The 20,217-nt window shown below is 45.8% G+C and overlaps 1 protein-coding gene across 1 annotated transcript; it reads left to right on the top strand.

Moving 5' to 3' along the window:
• The first annotated feature begins 466 nt into the window (after nt 1-466).
• LOC135508956 (HMG box-containing protein 1-like) lies at nt 467-11,468 on the top strand. Its single transcript, XM_064929194.1, has 11 exons — nt 467-507; nt 1,911-2,041; nt 2,501-2,687; nt 2,925-3,048; nt 3,479-3,590; nt 6,219-6,334; nt 6,484-6,640; nt 7,438-7,582; nt 8,391-8,678; nt 9,349-9,490; nt 9,804-11,468. Exons 2-11 carry the CDS (start codon nt 1,954-1,956, stop codon nt 9,819-9,821), a joined length of 1,377 nt encoding a protein of 458 aa, XP_064785266.1. The 5' UTR covers nt 467-507; nt 1,911-1,953; the 3' UTR covers nt 9,822-11,468.
• The last annotated feature ends 8,749 nt before the right edge of the window (nt 11,469-20,217 follow it).

Raw genomic sequence — 20,217 nt, 5'->3', positions numbered from 1 at the left:
GTTACATAATGTAAAAATGTTTTAGATTGTAATTACACAATTGTACCACAACCTCAGTCACAGTTGTACAGTATGTCACATTATGTAACTGTAATTAGCTGTACCTGACCATGTAATAATGTCAATATTTATTATTTGTATCTCTCCACTATAACATGGACAAGGCTTTGTCAAATGAACTCAAGACAACGTTGATATTACATTGTTATTCGACAAGTATAATATAAGGGATTCGTGTGAGTTTCAATAACAAAGGAACATCTCGTCTTCTACTTGTTATGACCAATGAGCTGTTCCTGTGATATAACGGACGTGCACATTCAGCCAATGGGCGTTTGATCAACAAACCAAACCATGCCCATTTACAGTACCCTCAAGAACTCACCAATCACGATTAGAGAGTCGCTTTATTGACGTTATTATCGTCCAATAGACGACCGTGTTTGGAAGTATTCGTTCCCACCCCTTCAGTAATTGCCAGAGAGTTACTTGATGGCGACATGTTTGGTGAGTTGAATAGATTTCTCAGAAACAAAAGACTAACTCATCTAGAAAAATAAGCAGTGTAATGTAATTTATTCGGTGCGTGTCGTTTTGTGTAATTTAACGGTTTTCATTCAACCGTTCGATGTCGAATGACAACTTATTCTACACACATTTTTTTTAATTGTGACGTTTGTTGTTTTGGTTGTAACATTAGCGTGCTAGGCTAGCAGCTTGTTAGCTATTCGTCAAGATAGTGACAAAAAACAAAACAAACAAACAAAAAAGAGCCCACTTCCAAAAGTAGAGAGACTAATGTGGAGGAGAAAAAAGGTTTTGGTCAACAACAAAAAAACAACTTCCAACTTACATCTTGTATCGTTTTCGCTTCATTCATTAGACAATTTCGATCACAGCGTTTTTGTCGTGTCTGAACTTGTTGACATTCTTTTGTTTACAACTGAGTTTGTTCCTTTCTAGCTAACGTTAGCTGTCAGGGAGGCAAAGCCCCCCCTGACAATGCTCAAAACAGCAAGAGAGACACCTGTTTACAATGAAAGTCATTGGACAAAGATCTGTTTTCACATTTCAAAGTGTCATCTTGCTAGTTTTCCAGGAATCAAAATGTCAATAAATATATTGCGCAATATTTGTGATCGGGCCATTCATTCGCATGCTAGATCTAGTCTCAACGTTACAAATAGGATACAATTTAGGTCTAAACAATAACGTTACAAATTGGCTACGTACCATTCAGCCATTTCTAGCTACGGTGACGGAGTAGCAGAAAGCGTCTTTGTTATTGTCTTCAGCACCTTCTATGTAAAACAAATGTAACGCTAGCAGTTACATCATTCAAATGGCGTTATCGTAATCGTTAACGTTTCAATTCCATCACAAATCTATTTAAACTATTAATTGCGACTGGGTTTTTTTCTTCCCCCGAATGATATGTTGTGTAATGTTTGTACGAACGTAACAGTGTTATTGACAATTGTTACGCAGTTATGAATGAATGAGCTCTGTTGCGCATGCGCGAAGTTACCAAAGTTTATAAACGAGCCAGGACTGCATGCCTTTGCTGCATGCATATGGGTCACATGACAGCTCTTTATGTAGTCCACACAGACAATGGACTTTTATTATTGAAAGTATTTTACCTGCAAATTAGATTTTTTATTTTTATGACCGTATGCCATGAATGTTGGAGTTGAAATATATAAAACATTTTAACCAATGCATTTTCTTTGATTCATCTCCTATAAATATACAATGCAAATATACACTATATAAGTCTAGCGTTTAAATAGTCACCTAATTAAAAAGACAAATAATATAATCATATGTTTTCCCCATTTTGTATATTTTACATGCATGCCTCTGTTTTGGTCAGATTCTGGTATTGTAATTTATCATTGTGTCTCCAGTGTTTACAGTCCAGTTTAGACTGAACAAGTAGAGGAACCAAAGATGGATGCTAATAGAATGGAGGACTCATTTGATCGTCTAAAGGCTCTGCCCTCCTCACGTGACTGTCCCTCCACTCCCATGGAGTATGGTAAATATCTGTTCTTATATAGTATCCATGTAATATGCCTATAAAACAAATATATATATATATATATATACATATTTTTTTCTCTCAAATGTAACCTTTATTTAATTAGGCAAGTCAGTTAAGAACAAATTCTTATTTACAATGATCGGCCAAACCTGGACAACGCTCGGTCAATTGTGCGCCGCCCTATGGGACTCCCAATCATGGCCGTTTGTAATACAGCCTGGAATCGAACCAGGGTGTCTGTAGTGACACCTCAGGCGCTGAGATGCAGACCGCTGTGCCACATTTGTGATAGCCTACCAGCTAGCCTACACACAAGATAGCCTACCAGCTTATTACTTAATAGTCTTAGTTACCATTGAAAAATGTACACTGTCACAGAGATATGAAATACATGTATTGTTATTCTCTGTACTGTAGAACTGATCAACAATCTTGTCTCTCCCTATCCACCAGATGACCTGCCAGAGCTGCAGGAGTTGGACGAGAGCCCGTCCTCTCCAGTCCTGTTCCATGTGGGGGCTGGTGTGTCCCGTCAGGAGTGTATAGCTGGTTCCCCTCACACTAACTGGCTGACTGAGCTGGCTATCATCGCTACCAGCCCTCAGAGTCCCCTGCTGCAGGAATCTACTCCCATCGAGAGGTCTGTTGTGTATCAGTGTTGACGTCGCACATACATGGACGTGCTCATGGCACACCACACACACACACACACACACACACACACACACACACACACACACACACACACACACACACACACACACACACACACACACACACACACACACACACACACACACACACACACACACATTAAAATACAAATAAAATGATGAAGAAATGATTGATATGTATTTCTCTGTATTCCTCTCCTCAGGTCATCTCCTGTGCACATCTTTTCCACCAATCGTAGTTTACATTCCTACGCCCGCCCCCCCCTGGCCAGCAGTGCACCCAGCCCCTCTAGAGGTCACCTCAGGGAACGCAGCAGACGTGTCAGGGTATGACCTTTTAACCTTTCACTTCCTGTAGGTCATAGGGTCCACAGTAAACCCTATCACCCTCTGCCCCTGTAAGCCTAGTGATTGGCTACTATGAGGTTATGAATGAGCATCATGGTTGTGGTGAATTCCATTTCAGTTCAGCACAGCGGTCAATCTGGTTTCACAAGGCTAGTTAGTTCAGGAAGCAAACTGACCTCCCAGTTCCATTTTTGTCTCAATGTACTTGAACCTCATTGAAGATTTTTCAGTTGACTTCATGAACTGACTGAATCTAAATGAAATGTAGCCTAACTCTGCATGGGGGTTGTTAAATTCAATAAGTACAATTCAGCTTCTGTATAACATTGCCACAACACTGCTGTTGATAACATGTACAATTCAACTGTTTTGCAACATGTTCCTCTCTGCTTGAACGTTGCCCATTCAGGCCAGCAGTGAGTCAGAGTCCGGTGTTTTCTCTATGGCCTCCTTCTCTGATGATGAGGACATGGGCTGGTCACACTCCTGGCCCTCTACAGCCTGGCACTGCTTCCTGAAAGGTATGGACACACAGAAATGATGACCTTTTCCTATAATTATGGCCTTGACAACTGTTACCTTGTGGAAAAAACCCTAGATAACATTGATAACAAATAGCCTGTGTAGTCACGACTGGATCAGGCAACAGGAAATGGACTCAGATCCTGTCAAGCCTGTGTTTACTCTAAATTATATAAATTATATATTTATCTAAATTATCTAAATTATCCTGTTTCCTAAGTGTTAATTGCTAACCTAATCAGGTCAGTATAGTAGAAGTCCATTTGTACTTCTTCTCTGTGTTGTAAGTGAGGATAGATCAATAAAGAGCATCAAAAGTCTCTGTCTCAGTGTGTATCTCTCACTTTCTGTAGGTCCAGCTGTCTGTCTCTGTCTTTTTGTCTCCCCCCTCGCTCCCCTCTCTCGCGCTCAATTCAATTCAAGGGGCTTTATTGGCATGGGAAACATGTTTACATTTGTCAAAGCAAGTTTGCAATGTAAACTCTGTCGGACATGGGAAGCTATTCTCACATAAATAAATATGCTTCTAACAATCGCTCGTTCTGAGAAAGGTAATACATTGTATTTACGTGAAGCTGGCTTCAATAGTTGAGCTGGTGGTGTGAGGCTCTGGTTTGCCCAGTTGAGGTCGCCATTGTCCTTTGTGGATTCTTCCGGTTTTGTCATGGAGTGAGACGTTGTGGTTTTCTGCGTTGGCCAATGTTCTTACTTGATTTGCTGCCTTTCCAGCTACAGTCTGTTAGGCTGTAATCTACGACTCACTTCTTCAAGAGTGATCAGTAGTTCAGAGTTCATACCATTTCACGCAAGCTCTCATGTTTTCTGCCCTGTGGAGTTGAAATTAGAATGGACAAGTATTTGGAACTGAGGTGACTTTTCGTCACGGGGGCTTTAATTCTAGAGTTGGAAAAGGGTTTGTAAAATATTTCTGATAGATTTTTGAAAACTATGCCACAATGAAATGAGGTTGATACTCTTAATTTCTAATGTCTATTCACTCGGGTGGGGCCACTGACTGGGCACACATTATCATAAAACAAAACACTTTTAATTTTAGAAGACCGAATCACATTATCTTTTCAAAAGTATAAACAAGAGTTAGTGTAATGTGGCTGTATTGTCTTTCCTTGAGGTCACAAATATGAAACAAAACAGACCGGGTCGTAGCTGGCTTCTCCACTGACCGTTTCCACATTCTCTAAATTAGGAACAATGTTTAATCCTCTAATTTGGGGAGGTAGGAGTATTTGGCGGGAGTTTTCCTTTGTTCTACTGTGACCCTCTCTCTCCCGTACTGCATGGTCAGGGAGACAAGAGTCTGTGAGGAAATGATGACGTGGTTGTTCACATCTCTGCTAGCCGATTCACTTAAAGGGCTAGTGCCGTGACAACGTGAAGTAGATAGTAAACAGAATGAAATAAACAATCAAAATTAACAGTAAACATCACACTCACAAAAGTTCCTAAAGAATAAAGCCTCTTGTCTCTTTCTTGCTCGGTCGCTCTGTCTCTCTCTGTCTTTCTGTATCTCTCTCTCTGTCTCTCTGTATTTCTCTCTCTGTCTCTCTCACTGTATCTCTCTCTGTCTCTCTCTGTCTTTCTGTATCTCTCTCTCTATCTCTCTCTGTCTTTCTGTATCTCTCTCTCTGTCTCTCTCTGTCTCTCTGTCTTTTTCTGTCTCTCTGTCTCTCTCTGTCTTTCTGTATCTCTCTCTCTGTCTCTCTCTGTCTCTCTCGGTCTCTCTGTCTCTCTCTGTTTCTCTGTCTCTCTCTGTCTCTCTGTCTCTCTCTGTCTCTCTGTCTCTCTCTCTGTCTTTCTCTGTCTCTCTCTGTCTCTCTGTCTCTCTCTGTCTTTCTCTGTCTTTCTCTGTCTCTCTGTCTCTCTCTGTCTTTCTCTGTCTCTCTCTGTCTCTCTGTCTCTCTCTGTCTCTCTCTGTCTCTCTGTCTCTTTCTGTCTCTCTCTGTCTTTCTGTATCTCTCTCTCTGTCTCTCTCTGTCTCTCTGTCTCTCTCTGTCTCTCTGTCTCTCTGTCTTTCTCTGTCTCTCTGTCTTTCTCTGTCTCTCTGTCTCTCTCTATCTTTCTCTGTCTCTCTCTGTCTCTCTGTCTCTTTCTGTCTCTCTCTGTCTTTCTGTATCTCTCTCTCTGTCTCTCTCTGTCTCTCTGTCTCTCTCTGTCTCTCTGTCTCTCTCTCTGTCTTTCTCTGTCTCTCTCTGTCTCTCTGTCTCTCTCTGTCTTTCTCTGTCTTTCTCTGTCTCTCTGTCTCTCTCTGTCTTTCTCTGTCTCTCTCTGTCTCTCTGTCTCTCTCTGTCTCTCTCTGTCTCTCTCTGTCTCTCTGTCTCTTTCTGTCTCTCTCTGTCTTTCTGTATCTCTCTCTCTGTCTCTCTCTGTCTCTCTGTCTCTCTCTGTCTCTCTGTCTCTCTGTCTTTCTCTGTCTCTCTGTCTTTCTCTGTCTCTCTGTCTCTCTCTATCTTTCTCTGTCTCTCTGTCTCTCTGTCTCTTTCTGTCTCTCTCTGTCTTTCTGTATCTCTCTCTCTGTCTCTCTCTGTCTCTCTGTCTCTCTGTCTCTCTCTATCTTTCTCTGTCTCTCTGTCTCTGAATGTTTCACTGATTCTTATCTTCCTATCCAGGCACCCGCCTTCGGTTCCACAGGGGCCTTAACAAGGAGTGGCAGGAGGCTGAAGACCTGGGGGACTCTGATGATGAGTCAGATGATGAGAGAAGGACGCCGTTCACCTCCCTCAAGGTAGCTAAACGTCCAGCTAATCCCTCGCAGTTTTGTTTTTCACTCTTTTTGATGCGTTATGAACACACCCTGATAATTGTCAGATCTAATATGATTGACTGGGTTTCCTCTGTGACAACTTTCTCTCTGGTTTGTTGATTGGTTTACAGAGCTATGGTTCTGAAGGTCTGAAGTTAGTGGCCCATGAGGACAATGTGTCCTACGGTCAGGCTGTCCTCAAACTCACCTTTGACCCCGGCTCGCCAGAAGAAGGCCTGTTAACGGCAGAGTGCAGATTTGATCACCCCTTCTTTGTGAAAAACAAAGGTAAACAAAAACAAAATGTCTTTCCAGTGTAAACAAATAACTTAATGTTTTTTAAGGGAACGTGGTGTACTGGAACTGCATGTGGGCATTATTGGTCTGAAGTCTGAAAGTTCTGTCATAAGAGATTGATTAAGGAAATGTTCAGGTCTTGCCTGATTTTCCATGGAAGCGGATAAGCCTATTGGTCGAATAATCTTTGAAACTGCATGACGTGCCTTATAGAACAGCCCAGGTTCACATCTTGGACAGGTTCACGTCTTGGACAGATTCACGTCTTGGACAGGTTCACATCTTGGACAGGTTCACATCTTGGACAGATTCACGTCTTGGACAGGTTCACGTCTTGGACAGATTCACGTCTTGGACAGATTCACGTCTTGGACAGGTTCACATCTTGGACAGGTTCACGTCTTGGACAGGTTCACATCTTGGACAGATTCACGTCTTGGACAGGTTCACGTCTTGGACAGGTTCACGTCTTGGACAGATTCACATCTTGGACAGATTCACATCTTGGACAGATTCACATCTTGGACAGGTTCACATCTTGGACAGATTCACGTCTTGGACAGGTTCAGATCTTGGACAGGTTCACATCTCGGACAGATTCACATCATGGTCTATGTATTTCTATGTATGTTAACATCTTCATATCTCTTCCTGTCCCAGCCTGACGGTGGTGCAGCATGGTGTTCCCTGCTAGTTAACATCTTCATATCTCTTCCTGTCCCAGCCTGACGGTGGTGCAGCATAGTGTTCCCTGCTAGTTAACATCTTCATATCTCTTCCTGTCTCAGGTTGGTCCTCATTCTACCCTAGCCTGACGGTGGTGCAGCATGGTATCCCCTGCTATGAGATTCAGGTTGGGGACCTGTGTCTTCCCCCGGGACACAGGGACACCATCAACTGTGATGACTCTGATGTCTTGGACACCTTCAGGAGGTACATAATAATATATCACTGTTGAACATCTGCTATATGTTCCTAAGTGCTTTTAGTTTATTTAGAAAATGTCAAGCCACAGTCTGACTCTGTAGATAAGATGTATGGTGTAATGATTTCAAATGTATTCACCCTCCCTCCCTCCCTCCCTCCCTCCCCCTCCCCCTCCCTCCCTCCCTCCCTCCCTCCCTCCCTCCCTCCCTCCCTCCCTCCCTCCCTCCCTCCCCCTCCCTCCCTCTTTCCCTCCCTCCCTCCCTCCCTCCCTCTTTCCCTCCCTCCCTCCCTCCCTCCCTCTTTCCCTCCCTCCCTCCCTCTTTCCCTCCCTCCCTCCCTCTTTCCCTCCCTCCCTCCCTCTTTCCCTCCCTCCCTCCCTCCCTCCCTCCCTCCCTCCCTCCCTCCCCCCCCTCCCTCCCTCCCTCCCTCCCTCCCTCCCTCTTTCCCTCCCTCCCTCCCTCCCTCCCTCCCTCCCTCCCTCCCTCCCTCCCTCCCTCCCTCCCTCCCTCCCTCCCTCTTTCCCTCCCTCCCTCCCTCCCTCCCTCCCTCCCTCCCTCCCTCCCTCCCTCCCTCCCTCCCCCTCCCTCCCTCTTTCCCTCCCTCCCTCCCTCCCTCCCTCCCTCCCTCTTTCCCTCCCTCTTTCCCTCCCTCCCTCCCTCCCTCCCTCCCTCCCTCCCTCCCTCCCTCCCTCCCTCCCTCCCTCCCTCCCTCCCTCCCTCCCTCCCTCCCCCTCCCTCCCTCCCTCTTTCCCTCCCTCCCTCCCTCCCTCTTTCCCTCCCTCTTTCCCTCCCTCCCTCCCTCCATCCCTCCCCAGTTATGATTTCACTCCTCTGGACTCGTCAGCTGTGTATGTTCTGAGCAGCATGGCCAGACAGCGTAGGACCTCCCAGTCCAGTAGTGGCGCTGTCTCCCCCGACCCAGAGAAACTCTCCGGCTCCCCCCACTCCTCCTCTGCCAGCAAATCAAACAGGAGCAATACCTCAGGGACGGTCCCCGGCGGGGCCACACCCACCAAATGCAAACGGCCAATGAACGCCTTCATGCTCTTCGCTAAGAAGTACAGGATGGAGTACACACAGATGTACCCTGGGAAGGATAACAGGTGAGTAGGAGGACCAAACCTGTGTGCATTTGTGTGCGTGCTTGTGTGCAGAAAATGACTTTCTGCCCTGAGCAAAATTCTAGATAGGTTTAGAATGTCTCCTGCCAATGTCTCTATTATTGTGGCCCCCTCCATAAAACCTTCCCATATGACACCAGGCACTATTATGGGACTGGAACTAGGATCAGGGAAGCATCAGAGTGTGTGTGTGTGTGTGTGTGTGTGTGTGTGTGTGTGTGTGTGTGTGTGTGTGTGTGTGTGTGTGTGTGTGTGTGTGTGTGTGTGTGTGTGTGTGTGTGTGTGTGTGTGTGTGTGTGTGTGTGTGTGTGTGCGTGTGTGTGCGTGTGTGTCAGTAGTACTGTCTGTACTGTTCGGATACGCTGTTTACAAAATGGAAGGAGTTCTATGTTAGGAATGACAGCCACATGCAGGATTACATCACCGGTAACTAAAGGCTTGTCTGTCTCACGATTGTTCTTACATGTTAGATCTAAAGAGTGTGTTGTCTCTTATAGAATACACAAACTGTCCGTTTTCAGTATTGATAGTTACACACACACACACACACACACACACACACACACACACACACACACACACACACAAATTATGAATGAATGATGGAATAAATGACATTGCTGAAAGGTATGTCCTTGTATGCCCTATGCAGAGCCATCAGCGTGATCCTGGGTGAGAAGTGGAAGAAGATGAAGAACGAGGAGAGGAGGATGTACACCGTGGAAGCCAAGGCTCTGGCTGACGAGCAGAAGAGACTCAACCCTGACTGCTGGAAACGCAAGAGAACCAACTCCGTAAGGAAGGACTATTATGCATGACACTGTTATAGCGATATATATATATATATATACAGTACATTTTTGATCCATCTTGATTATTGTAAATGCCCAAATCCTCTCTGGATACAATACTTGATGAGATTAGTATTTTTGAAATACTTTACACCTCTTGTTTTTCTGTAGCTCAATGTGATGCCATGTACAAACTCATCTAGGAGTAGTTGGTGAGACAGCTGTGGCAAAAAAAATCCAACTACTGGCAAATAGTGACAACTTTTGTAAGGTTCGCCACTGTTCAACCTTCACCTCTCTCTCCTTCTCTCCTCAGGGGTCCCAGCAGCCCTAGATGACCTATGACCTCCAGACATGTGTTTGGCGTGGAGAGGTCAGAGGTGAACTGACCGACCAATCTGGCAAACCCACTATCTCTCTAGCCTGCTCCCAGATCAGTTTTCTTTGTTGCTATATATCCAGCTTCCTATGGTCATTGGACTATAAGACACAAAACAGATCTGTAACCAGGCCAGTTACTATTTTTCTTTCTGCTTACCTGTCCAATCAATGAGACTTAACTGTGATGCGGAATACCATTTGCTTTTATAACCACATAGACAGGACTACACACATTTTAAGACAAAACAACAACTATGAACTATATATTAAAAAAGCATCTAATCTAGTGTAACTAACAGTGCTTATATTTTGTTATATTTTAAATAACATACAGATATGCCTTATTATTACTTTATAACTAAGGCTCAGTTTTATATTTGTTCAGGTAATTTCATATTTCGATGCTTGAAACCTTGAGATAGGGGTTGCAAAATTCTGGTAACCTTTAAAAAAATATATTTAAAAAATCCCTGTATTTCCAGGATTCCCGGTTGGAAGATTTCCCGGAATATGCATGAAATCCAACATACTCCAACCAGGATTTCTGGAAAACCTGGGAATTTTGCGAGTTACTAGAATTACTGTACCCTACTTGAGACCCAGTGGTGCTAAGCTCGGTGAAGGAACAAGTAGCAGTGATACAAAATGTATATTTTTTATTGTAAAAAGAAAGAAAGGGAATTTAAAAAAGCATTTTCTTCTCTTCTCAGCTTGTTGTTCATATTGATTATAGCTCCATATATTGCACAGATTGACAAAGCCTTTCATACGTTGTATCATATTATCTGTGAGCTTGAAGGGCAATATAAAGTTTGTAATACATATTGCCCATCTGTGGCCTGATTTACCCTGAAACACAGAGAGGGACATTTTCATTTTCTGTTTTGAAACGTTTTTGCATTCTGTGTCCTATTGAACATGACCACAGATATACCCTGTTGTCTGATTCACGCTGTAGGGCTGACCCGAACCGTTCTGGCTTGGATATTTTCATTTTCACATTGTCCTTTTCTAGCATGGTTCAGTAGAGGATGTGTAACCAGACTGTCTCAGTACGGATCGGCTCGGCCCTGTAGTAGGAATCAGCCATTTGTTTGCCAAGCCACCTGGCCGGCTTACATTTGGGCACATGGAGGTTTTGCACACTCATCCGAACAGCACTTCAGGGCCAAGCGTTCACTGTAAGTGTTTTAATTTCTTTTTGCACTTTATATACATATGTAGTCTTATACAGTACAAGCAATTAAATGTATGCTAGTGGAAGCTATGTGTATATGGATTTAATGACACGGTAGGTATATCTAGATGACATCTATCGGTTTTCACTTTGACACAACCATGGCCAAACTATACATGTCTAGCCTGAGTGCCAGTCGGTTTGTGCTCTGTGACATGACAATGAGTGAGTTGGCAATAGAGTACAAACAGACTGGGACCCAGGCTAGTACAAGTCATGTGATGTTCTGCTTGCAGGTTGCCATGGCGTTGAGTTTATACAGTTTTGTTGTTGATAATGTACAGGTCCACGCCCCACCAAACTGTTGCACAAAATATCATTGTATTATTATATCATTAATAAAAGTTTAAACTTGCAATCTTATTCACATTTTTTACCTTTTGGTTTGTGCATGTGTCTTTAGCCTTTAGGAGGTACCCTTTAGAAGGTATCCTAGGAGGTAGGCTTTAGGAGGTATCCTAGGAGGTAGGCTTTATGAGGTATCCTAGGAGGTATTCTGGGAGTTAGGCTTTAGGAGGTATCCTAGGAGGTAGGCTTTAGGAGGTATCCTAGGAGGTAGGCTTTAGGAGGTATCCTAGGAGGTAGGCTTTAGGAGGTATCCTAGGAGTTAGGCTTTAGGAGGTATCCTAGGAGGTAGGCTTTAGGAGGTATCCTAGGAGGTAGGCTTTAGGAGGTATCCTAGGAGGTAGGCTTTAGCAGGTATCCTGGGAGGTAGGATTTGGGAGGTATCCTAGGAGGTAGGCTTTAGGAGGTATCCTAGGAGGTAGGCTTTAGTAGGTATCCTGGGAGGTAGGCTTTAGGAGGTATCTTGGGAGGTAGGTTTTAGGAGGTACCCTTTAGAAGGTATCCTAGGAGGTAGGCTTTAGGAGGTATCCTAGGAGGTAGGCTTTAGGACGTATCTTAGGAGGTAGACTTTAAGAGATATCCTAGTAGGTAGGCTTTAGGAGGTATCCTTTAGGAGGTATCCTAGGAGGTAGGCTTTAGGAGGTATCCTAGGAGGTAGGCTTTAGGAGGTATCCTTTAGGAAGTGTCCTTTTGGAAGTATCCTTTAGGAGGTAGGCTTTAGGAGATATCGTAGGAGGTAGAGTTTAGGAGGTAGGCTTAAGGAGATATCGTAGGATGTAGAGTTTAGGAGGTAGGCTTTTTGGAGGTATCGTAGGATGTAGAGTTTAGGAGGTAGGCTTTAGGAGGTATCGCAGGATGTAGAGTTTAGGAGGTAGGCTTTAGGAGGTATCGTAGGATGTAGAGTTTAGGAGGTAGGCTTTAGGAGGTATCGTAGGATGTATAGTTTAGGAGGTAGGCTTTAGGAGGTATCCTGGGAGGTAGGCTTTAGGAGGTATCTTGGGAGGTAGGCTTTAGGAGGTATCCTAGGAGGTAGGCTTTAGGACGTATCTTAGGAGGTAGACTTTAAGAGATATCCTAGTAGTTAGGCTTTAGGAGGTATCCTTTAGGAGGTATCCTAGGAGGTAGGCTTTAGGAGGTATCCTAGGAGGTAGGCTTTAGGAGGTATCCTTTAGGAAGTGTCCTTTTGGAAGTATCCTTTAGGAGGTAGGCTTTAGGAGATATCGTAGGAGGTAGAGTTTAGGAGGTAGGCTTAAGGAGATATCGTAGGATGTAGAGTTTAGGAGGTAGGCTTTTTGGAGGTATCGTAGGATGTAGAGTTTAGGAGGTAGGCTTTAGGAGGTATCGCAGGATGTAGAGTTTAGGAGGTAGGCTTTAGGAGGTATCGTAGGATGTAGAGTTTAGGAGGTAGGCTTTAGGAGGTATCGTAGGATGTAGAGTTTAGGAGGTAGGCTTTAGGAGGTATCGTAGGATGTAGAGTTTAGGAGGTAGGCTTTAGGAGGTATCGTAGGATGTGTAGAGTTTAGGAGGTAGGCTTTAGGAGGTATCGTAGGATGTAGAGTTTAGGAGGTAGGCTTTAGGAGGTATCGTAGGATGTAGAGTTTAGGAGGTAGGCTTTAGGAGGTATCGTAGGATGTAGAGTTTAGGAGGTAGGCTTTAGGAGGTATCGTAGGATGTAGAGTTTAGGAGGTAGGCTTTAGGAGGTATCCTAGGGGGTAGGCTTTAGGAGGTATCCTTTAGGTATCCCCTAGTGCGATGTGTTTACCTTAGAAACGGGTTGACCACCTCAGAATGAGGCAGCTAAACAGAATGGGGCGGCAGGTGGCCCAGCGGCTAAGAGACACAAGGTCGCTGGTATGAATCCCCGAGCTGACTAGTTGAAAAATCTGTGGATGTGCCCTGGAACAAGGCACTTAACCCTAATTTCTCCGCCTTAGAGCATCTGCTAAATGACAAAAATGTGAACTAAAGGTATGTTTTTGTCCCTTATACTCAGGTCCACAATGAATTACACGCTGGAAAGAATCATTCCCTCGTCTGTGTTAAAGACGAAACAAGAAATACAAGGAGAAAGTAGTGAAAGAACAGGACAGAGACATATGATCAACCATAGACAGGTGTGTGTAGCACCTTCTTCATTTCAAAGAGCTCCACACAGAAGAACTACAGACGAGAAACTAAGCTAACCCCAATTGAATTGAATTGAATTGAATTGAATTGTGTACTCAGTTTTTAAACAGATGTGTAAAAAAAAAAAATATATATATTTTTCAGGATATTGCTCACTGTCCATTCACCATAACCCTTATGATGCTTCTATAGGGCACATGTGGTTGTGGTGTTACTGTACACTGGATGCCACAGCTCTTGATTCTTTGACCAGATCATACTGTCCTTTACTCAACACATAGGTAGATGACTTGACTAATTCAAGTGACTAGTAATGTAATGGCCTGTTAATACACAAGTACTGTAATTTTCATCCTCGCTGCCAGGGGGTGCTCACACATCACTTTTCTTTCATGAATGAACTGGCTCTTTTTATAGTGCCACCACCATCATCATCATTACTACCACCATCATCATTACTACCACCATCATCATTACTACCACCATCATCATCATCATTACCATCATCATCATCATTACCACCATCATCATCATCATTACCACTGTCATCATAATCATCATCATCATCATTACCACCCTCATCATCTTCATTTCCACCATCTTCATCATGATCATTTTCACCCTCATCATCATCATTAACACCACAACCACCACCACCATCATCACCATCATCATTATTAAGACCATCATCATCATTACCACCATCATCATCACCACTATCATCTCCATCACAAAAACCATCATTCATCTCCACCACCATCATCTCCACCACCATTCATCTCCACCACCACCATCATCTCCACCACCATCATTCATCTCCACCACCACCACCATCATCTCCACCACCATCATTCATCTCCACCACCATCATCTCCACCACCATCATTCATATCCACCACCATCATCTCCACCACCATCATTCATATCCACCACCATCATCTCCACCACCATCATTCATCTCCACCACCATCATCTCCACCACCATCATTTATATCCACCACCATCATCTCCACCACCATCATTCATCTCCACCACCATCATTCATCTCCACCACCACCACCATTAATCTCCACCACCACCACCATTCATCTCCTCCACCACAATCATCTCCACCACCATCATCTCCACCACCATCATTCATCTCCACCACCACCACCATCATTAATCTCCACCACCATCATCTCCACCACCATCATTCATCTCCACCACCACCATCATTCATCTCCACCACCATCATCTCCACCACCATCATTCATCTCCACCACCACCATCATCTCCACCACCATCATTCATCTCCACCACCATCATCTCCACCACCACCATTCATCTCCTCCACCACCATCATCTCCACCACCACCATTCATCTCCACCACCACCATTCATCTCCACCACCATCATCTCCACCACCATCATTCATCTCCACCACCATCATCTCCACCACCATCATTCATCTCCACCACCACCATCATCTCCACCACCATCATCTCCACCACCATCATTCATCTCCACCACCATTCATCTCCACCACCATCATCTCCACCACCACCATTCATCTCCTCCACTACAATCATCTCCACCACCATCATCTCCACCACCATCATTCATCTCCACCACCACCACCATCATTCATCTCCACCACCATCATCTCCACCACCATCATCTCCACCACCATCATTCATCTCCACCACCACCATCATTCATCTCCACCACCACCATCATTCATCTCCTCCACTACAATCATCTCCACCACCATCATCTCCACCACCATCATTCATCTCCACCACCATCATTCATCTCCACCACCATCATTCATCTCCACCACCACCATCATTCATCTCCACCACCATCATCTCCACCACCATCATTCATCTCCACCACCACCATCATCTCCACCACCATCATCTCCACCACCATCATCTCCACCACCATCATTCATCTCCACCACCATCATCTCCACCACCATCATTCATCTCCACCACCACCATCATCTCCACCACCATCATCTCCACCACCATCATCTCCACCACCATCATCTCCACCACCATCATTCATCTCCACCACCATCATCTCCACTACCATCATTCATCTCCACCACCATTCATCTCCACCACCACCATCATCTCCACCACCATCATCTCCACCACCATCATTCATCTCCACCACCACCATTCATCTCCACCACCACCATTCATCTCCACCACCACCATTCATCTCCACCACCACCATTCATCTCCACCACCATCATTCATCTCCACCACCACCATTCATCTCCACCACCATCATTCATCACCACCACCACCATCATTCATCTCCACCACCATCATCTCCACCACCATCATCTCCACCACTACCATTCATCTCCACCACCATCATCTCCACCACCATCATTCATCTCCACCACCATCATCTCCACCACCACCATTCATCTCCACCACCACCATTCATCACCACCATCATCTCCACCACCATCATTCATCTCCACCACCATCATCTCCACCACCATCATTCATCTCCACCACCACCATTCATCTCCACCACCACCACCATTCATCTCCTCCACCACAATCATCTCCACCACCATCATCTCCACCACCATCATTCATCTCCACCACCACCACCATCATTCATCTCCACCACCATCATTCATCTCCACCACCACCATCATTCATCTCCACCACCATCATCTCCACCACCATCATTCATCTCCACCACCACCATCATCTCCACCACCATCATCTCCACCACCACCATTCATCTCCACCACCATCATCTCCACCACCATCATTCATCTCCACCACCATCATTCATCTCCACCACCATCATCTCCACCACCATCATTCATCTCCACCACCACCATCATCTCCACCACCATCATCTCCACCACCACCATCATCTCCACCACCATCATCTCCACCACCATCATTCATCTCCACCACCATCATCTCCACTACCATCATTCATCTCCACCACCACCATTCATCTCCACCACCACCATCATCTCCACCACCATCATCTCCACCACCATCATTCATCTCCACCACCACCATTCATCTCCACCACCACCATTCATCTCCACCACCATTCATCTCCACCACCATCATTCATCTCCACCACCACCATTCATCTCCACCACCATCATTCATCTCCACCACCACCATCATTCATCTCCACCACCATCATCTCCACCACCATCATTCATCTCCACCACCACCATCATTCATCTCCACCACCATCATCTCCACCACCATCATCTCCACCACCACCATTCATCTCCACCACCATCATCTCCACCACCATCATTCATCTCCACCACCATCATTCATCTCCACCACCATCATCTCCACCACTACCATTCATCTCCACCACCATCATCTCCACCACCATCATTCATCTCCACCACCATCATCTCCACCACCACCATTCATCTCCACCACCACCATTCATCACCACCATCATCTCCACCACCATCATTCATCTCCACCACCATCATCTCCACCACCATCATTCATCTCCACCACCACCATTCATCTCCACCACCACCACCATTCATCTCCTCCACCACAATCATCTCCACCACCATCATCTCCACCACCATCATTCATCTCCACCACCACCACCATCATTCATCTCCACCACCATCATTCATCTCCACCACCACCATCATTCATCTCCACCACCATCATCTCCACCACCATCATTCATCTCCACCACCACCATCATCTCCACCACCATCATCTCCACCACCACCATTCATCTCCACCACCATCATCTCCACCACCATCATTCATCTCCACCACCATCATTCATCTCCACCACCATCATCTCCACCACCATCATTCATCTCCACCACCACCATCATCTCCACCACCATCATCTCCACCACCACCATCATCTCCACCACCATCATCTCCACCACCATCATTCATCTCCACCACCATCATCTCCACTACCATCATTCATCTCCACCACCACCATTCATCTCCACCACCACCATCATCTCCACCACCATCATCTCCACCACCATCATTCATCTCCACCACCACCATTCATCTCCACCACCACCATTCATCTCCACCACCATTCATCTCCACCACCATCATTCATCTCCACCACCACCATTCATCTCCACCACCATCATTCATCTCCACCACCACCATCATTCATCTCCACCACCATCATCTCCACCACCATCATTCATCTCCACCACCACCATCATTCATCTCCACCACCATCATCTCCACCACCATCATCTCCACCACCACCATTCATCTCCACCACCATCATCTCCACCACCATCATTCATCTCCACCACCATCATTCATCTCCACCACCATCATCTCCACCACCATCATTCATCTCCACCACCACCATCATCTCCACCACCATCATCTCCACCACCACCATCATCTCCACCACCATCATCTCCACCACCATCATTCATCTCCACCACCATCATCTCCACTACCATCATTCATCTCCACCACCACCATTCATCTCCACCACCACCATCATCTCCACCACCATCATCTCCACCACCATCATTCATCTCCACCACCACCATTCATCTCCACCACCACCATTCATCTCCACCACCATTCATCTCCACCACCATCATTCATCTCCACCACCACCATTCATCTCCACCACCATCATTCATCTCCACCACCACCATCATTCATCTCCACCACCATCATCTCCACCACCATCATTCATCTCCACCACCACCATCATTCATCTCCACCACCATCATCTCCACCACCATCATTCATCTCCACCACCACCATCATCTCCACCACCATCATTCATCTCCACCACCATCATCTCCACCACCACCATTCATCTCCTCCACCACCATCATCTCCACCACCACCATTCATCTCCACCACCACCATTCATCTCCACCACCATCATCTCCACCACCATCATTCATCTCCACCACCATCATCTCCACCACCATCATCTCCACCACCATCATTCATCTCCACCACCACCATCATCTCCACCACCATCATCTCCACCACCATCATTCATCTCCACCACCATTCATCTCCACCACCATCATCTCCACCACCACCATTCATCTCCTCCACTACAATCATCTCCACCACCATCATCTCCACCACCATCATTCATCTCCACCACCACCACCATCATTCATCTCCACCACCATCATCTCCACCACCATCATCTCCACCACCATCATTCATCTCCACCACCACCATCATTCATCTCCACCACCACCATCATTCATCTCCTCCACTACAATCATCTCCACCACCATCATCTCCACCACCATCATTCATCTCCACCACCATCATTCATCTCCACCACCACCATCATTCATCTCCACCACCACCATCATACATCTCCACCACCATCATCTCCACCACCATCATTCATCTCCACCACCACCATCATCTCCACCACCATCATCTCCACCACCATCATTCATCTCCACCACCATCATCTCCACCACCATCATTCATCTCCACCACCACCATCATCTCCACCACCATCATCTCCACCACCATCATCTCCACCACCATCATTCATCTCCACCACCATCATCTCCACTACCATCATTCATCTCCACCACCATTCATCTCCACCACCACCATCATCTCCACCACCATCATCTCCACCACCATCATTCATCTCCACCACCACCATTCATCTCCACCACCACCATTCATCTCCACCACCACCATTCATCTCCACCACCACCATTCATCTCCACCACCATCATTCATCTCCACCACCACCATTCATCTCCACCACCATCATTCATCACCACCACCACCATCATTCATCTCCACCACCATCATCTCCACCACTACCATTCATCTCCACCACCATCATCTCCACCACCATCATCTCCACCACCATCATTCATCTCCACCACCACCATCATTCATCTCCACCACCACCATCATTCATCTCCTCCACTACAATCATCTCCACCACCATCATCTCCACCACCATCATTCATCTCCACCACCATCATTCATCTCCACCACCACCATCATTCATCTCCACCACCACCATCATTCATCTCCACCACCATCATCTCCACCACCATCATTCATCTCCACCACCACCATCATCTCCACCACCATCATCTCCACCACCATCATTCATCTCCACCACCATCATCTCCACCACCATCATTCATCTCCACCACCACCATCATCTCCACCACCATCATCTCCACCACCATCATCTCCACCACCATCATTCATCTCCACCACCATCATCTCCACCACCATCATCTCCACTACCATCATTCATCTCCACCACCATTCATCTCCACCACCACCATCATCTCCACCACCATCATCTCCACCACCATCATTCATCTCCACCACCACCATTCATCTCCACCACCACCATTCATCTCCACCACCACCATTCATCTCCACCACCACCATTCATCTCCACCACCATCATTCATCTCCACCACCACCATTCATCTCCACCACCATCATTCATCACCACCACCACCATCATTCATCTCCACCACCATCATCTCCACCACCATCATCTCCACCACTACCATTCATCTCCACCACCATCATCTCCACCACCATCATTCATCTCCACCACCATCATCTCCACCACCACCATTCATCTCCACCACCAC

This window comes from Oncorhynchus masou, chromosome 22, assembly GCF_036934945.1.
Source record: "Oncorhynchus masou masou isolate Uvic2021 chromosome 22, UVic_Omas_1.1, whole genome shotgun sequence".
Taxonomy (NCBI): Eukaryota; Metazoa; Chordata; class Actinopteri; order Salmoniformes; family Salmonidae; genus Oncorhynchus; species Oncorhynchus masou.
Note: the sequence above shows the minus strand (reverse complement) of the source record. Positions and strands in the feature narration are given on the sequence as shown.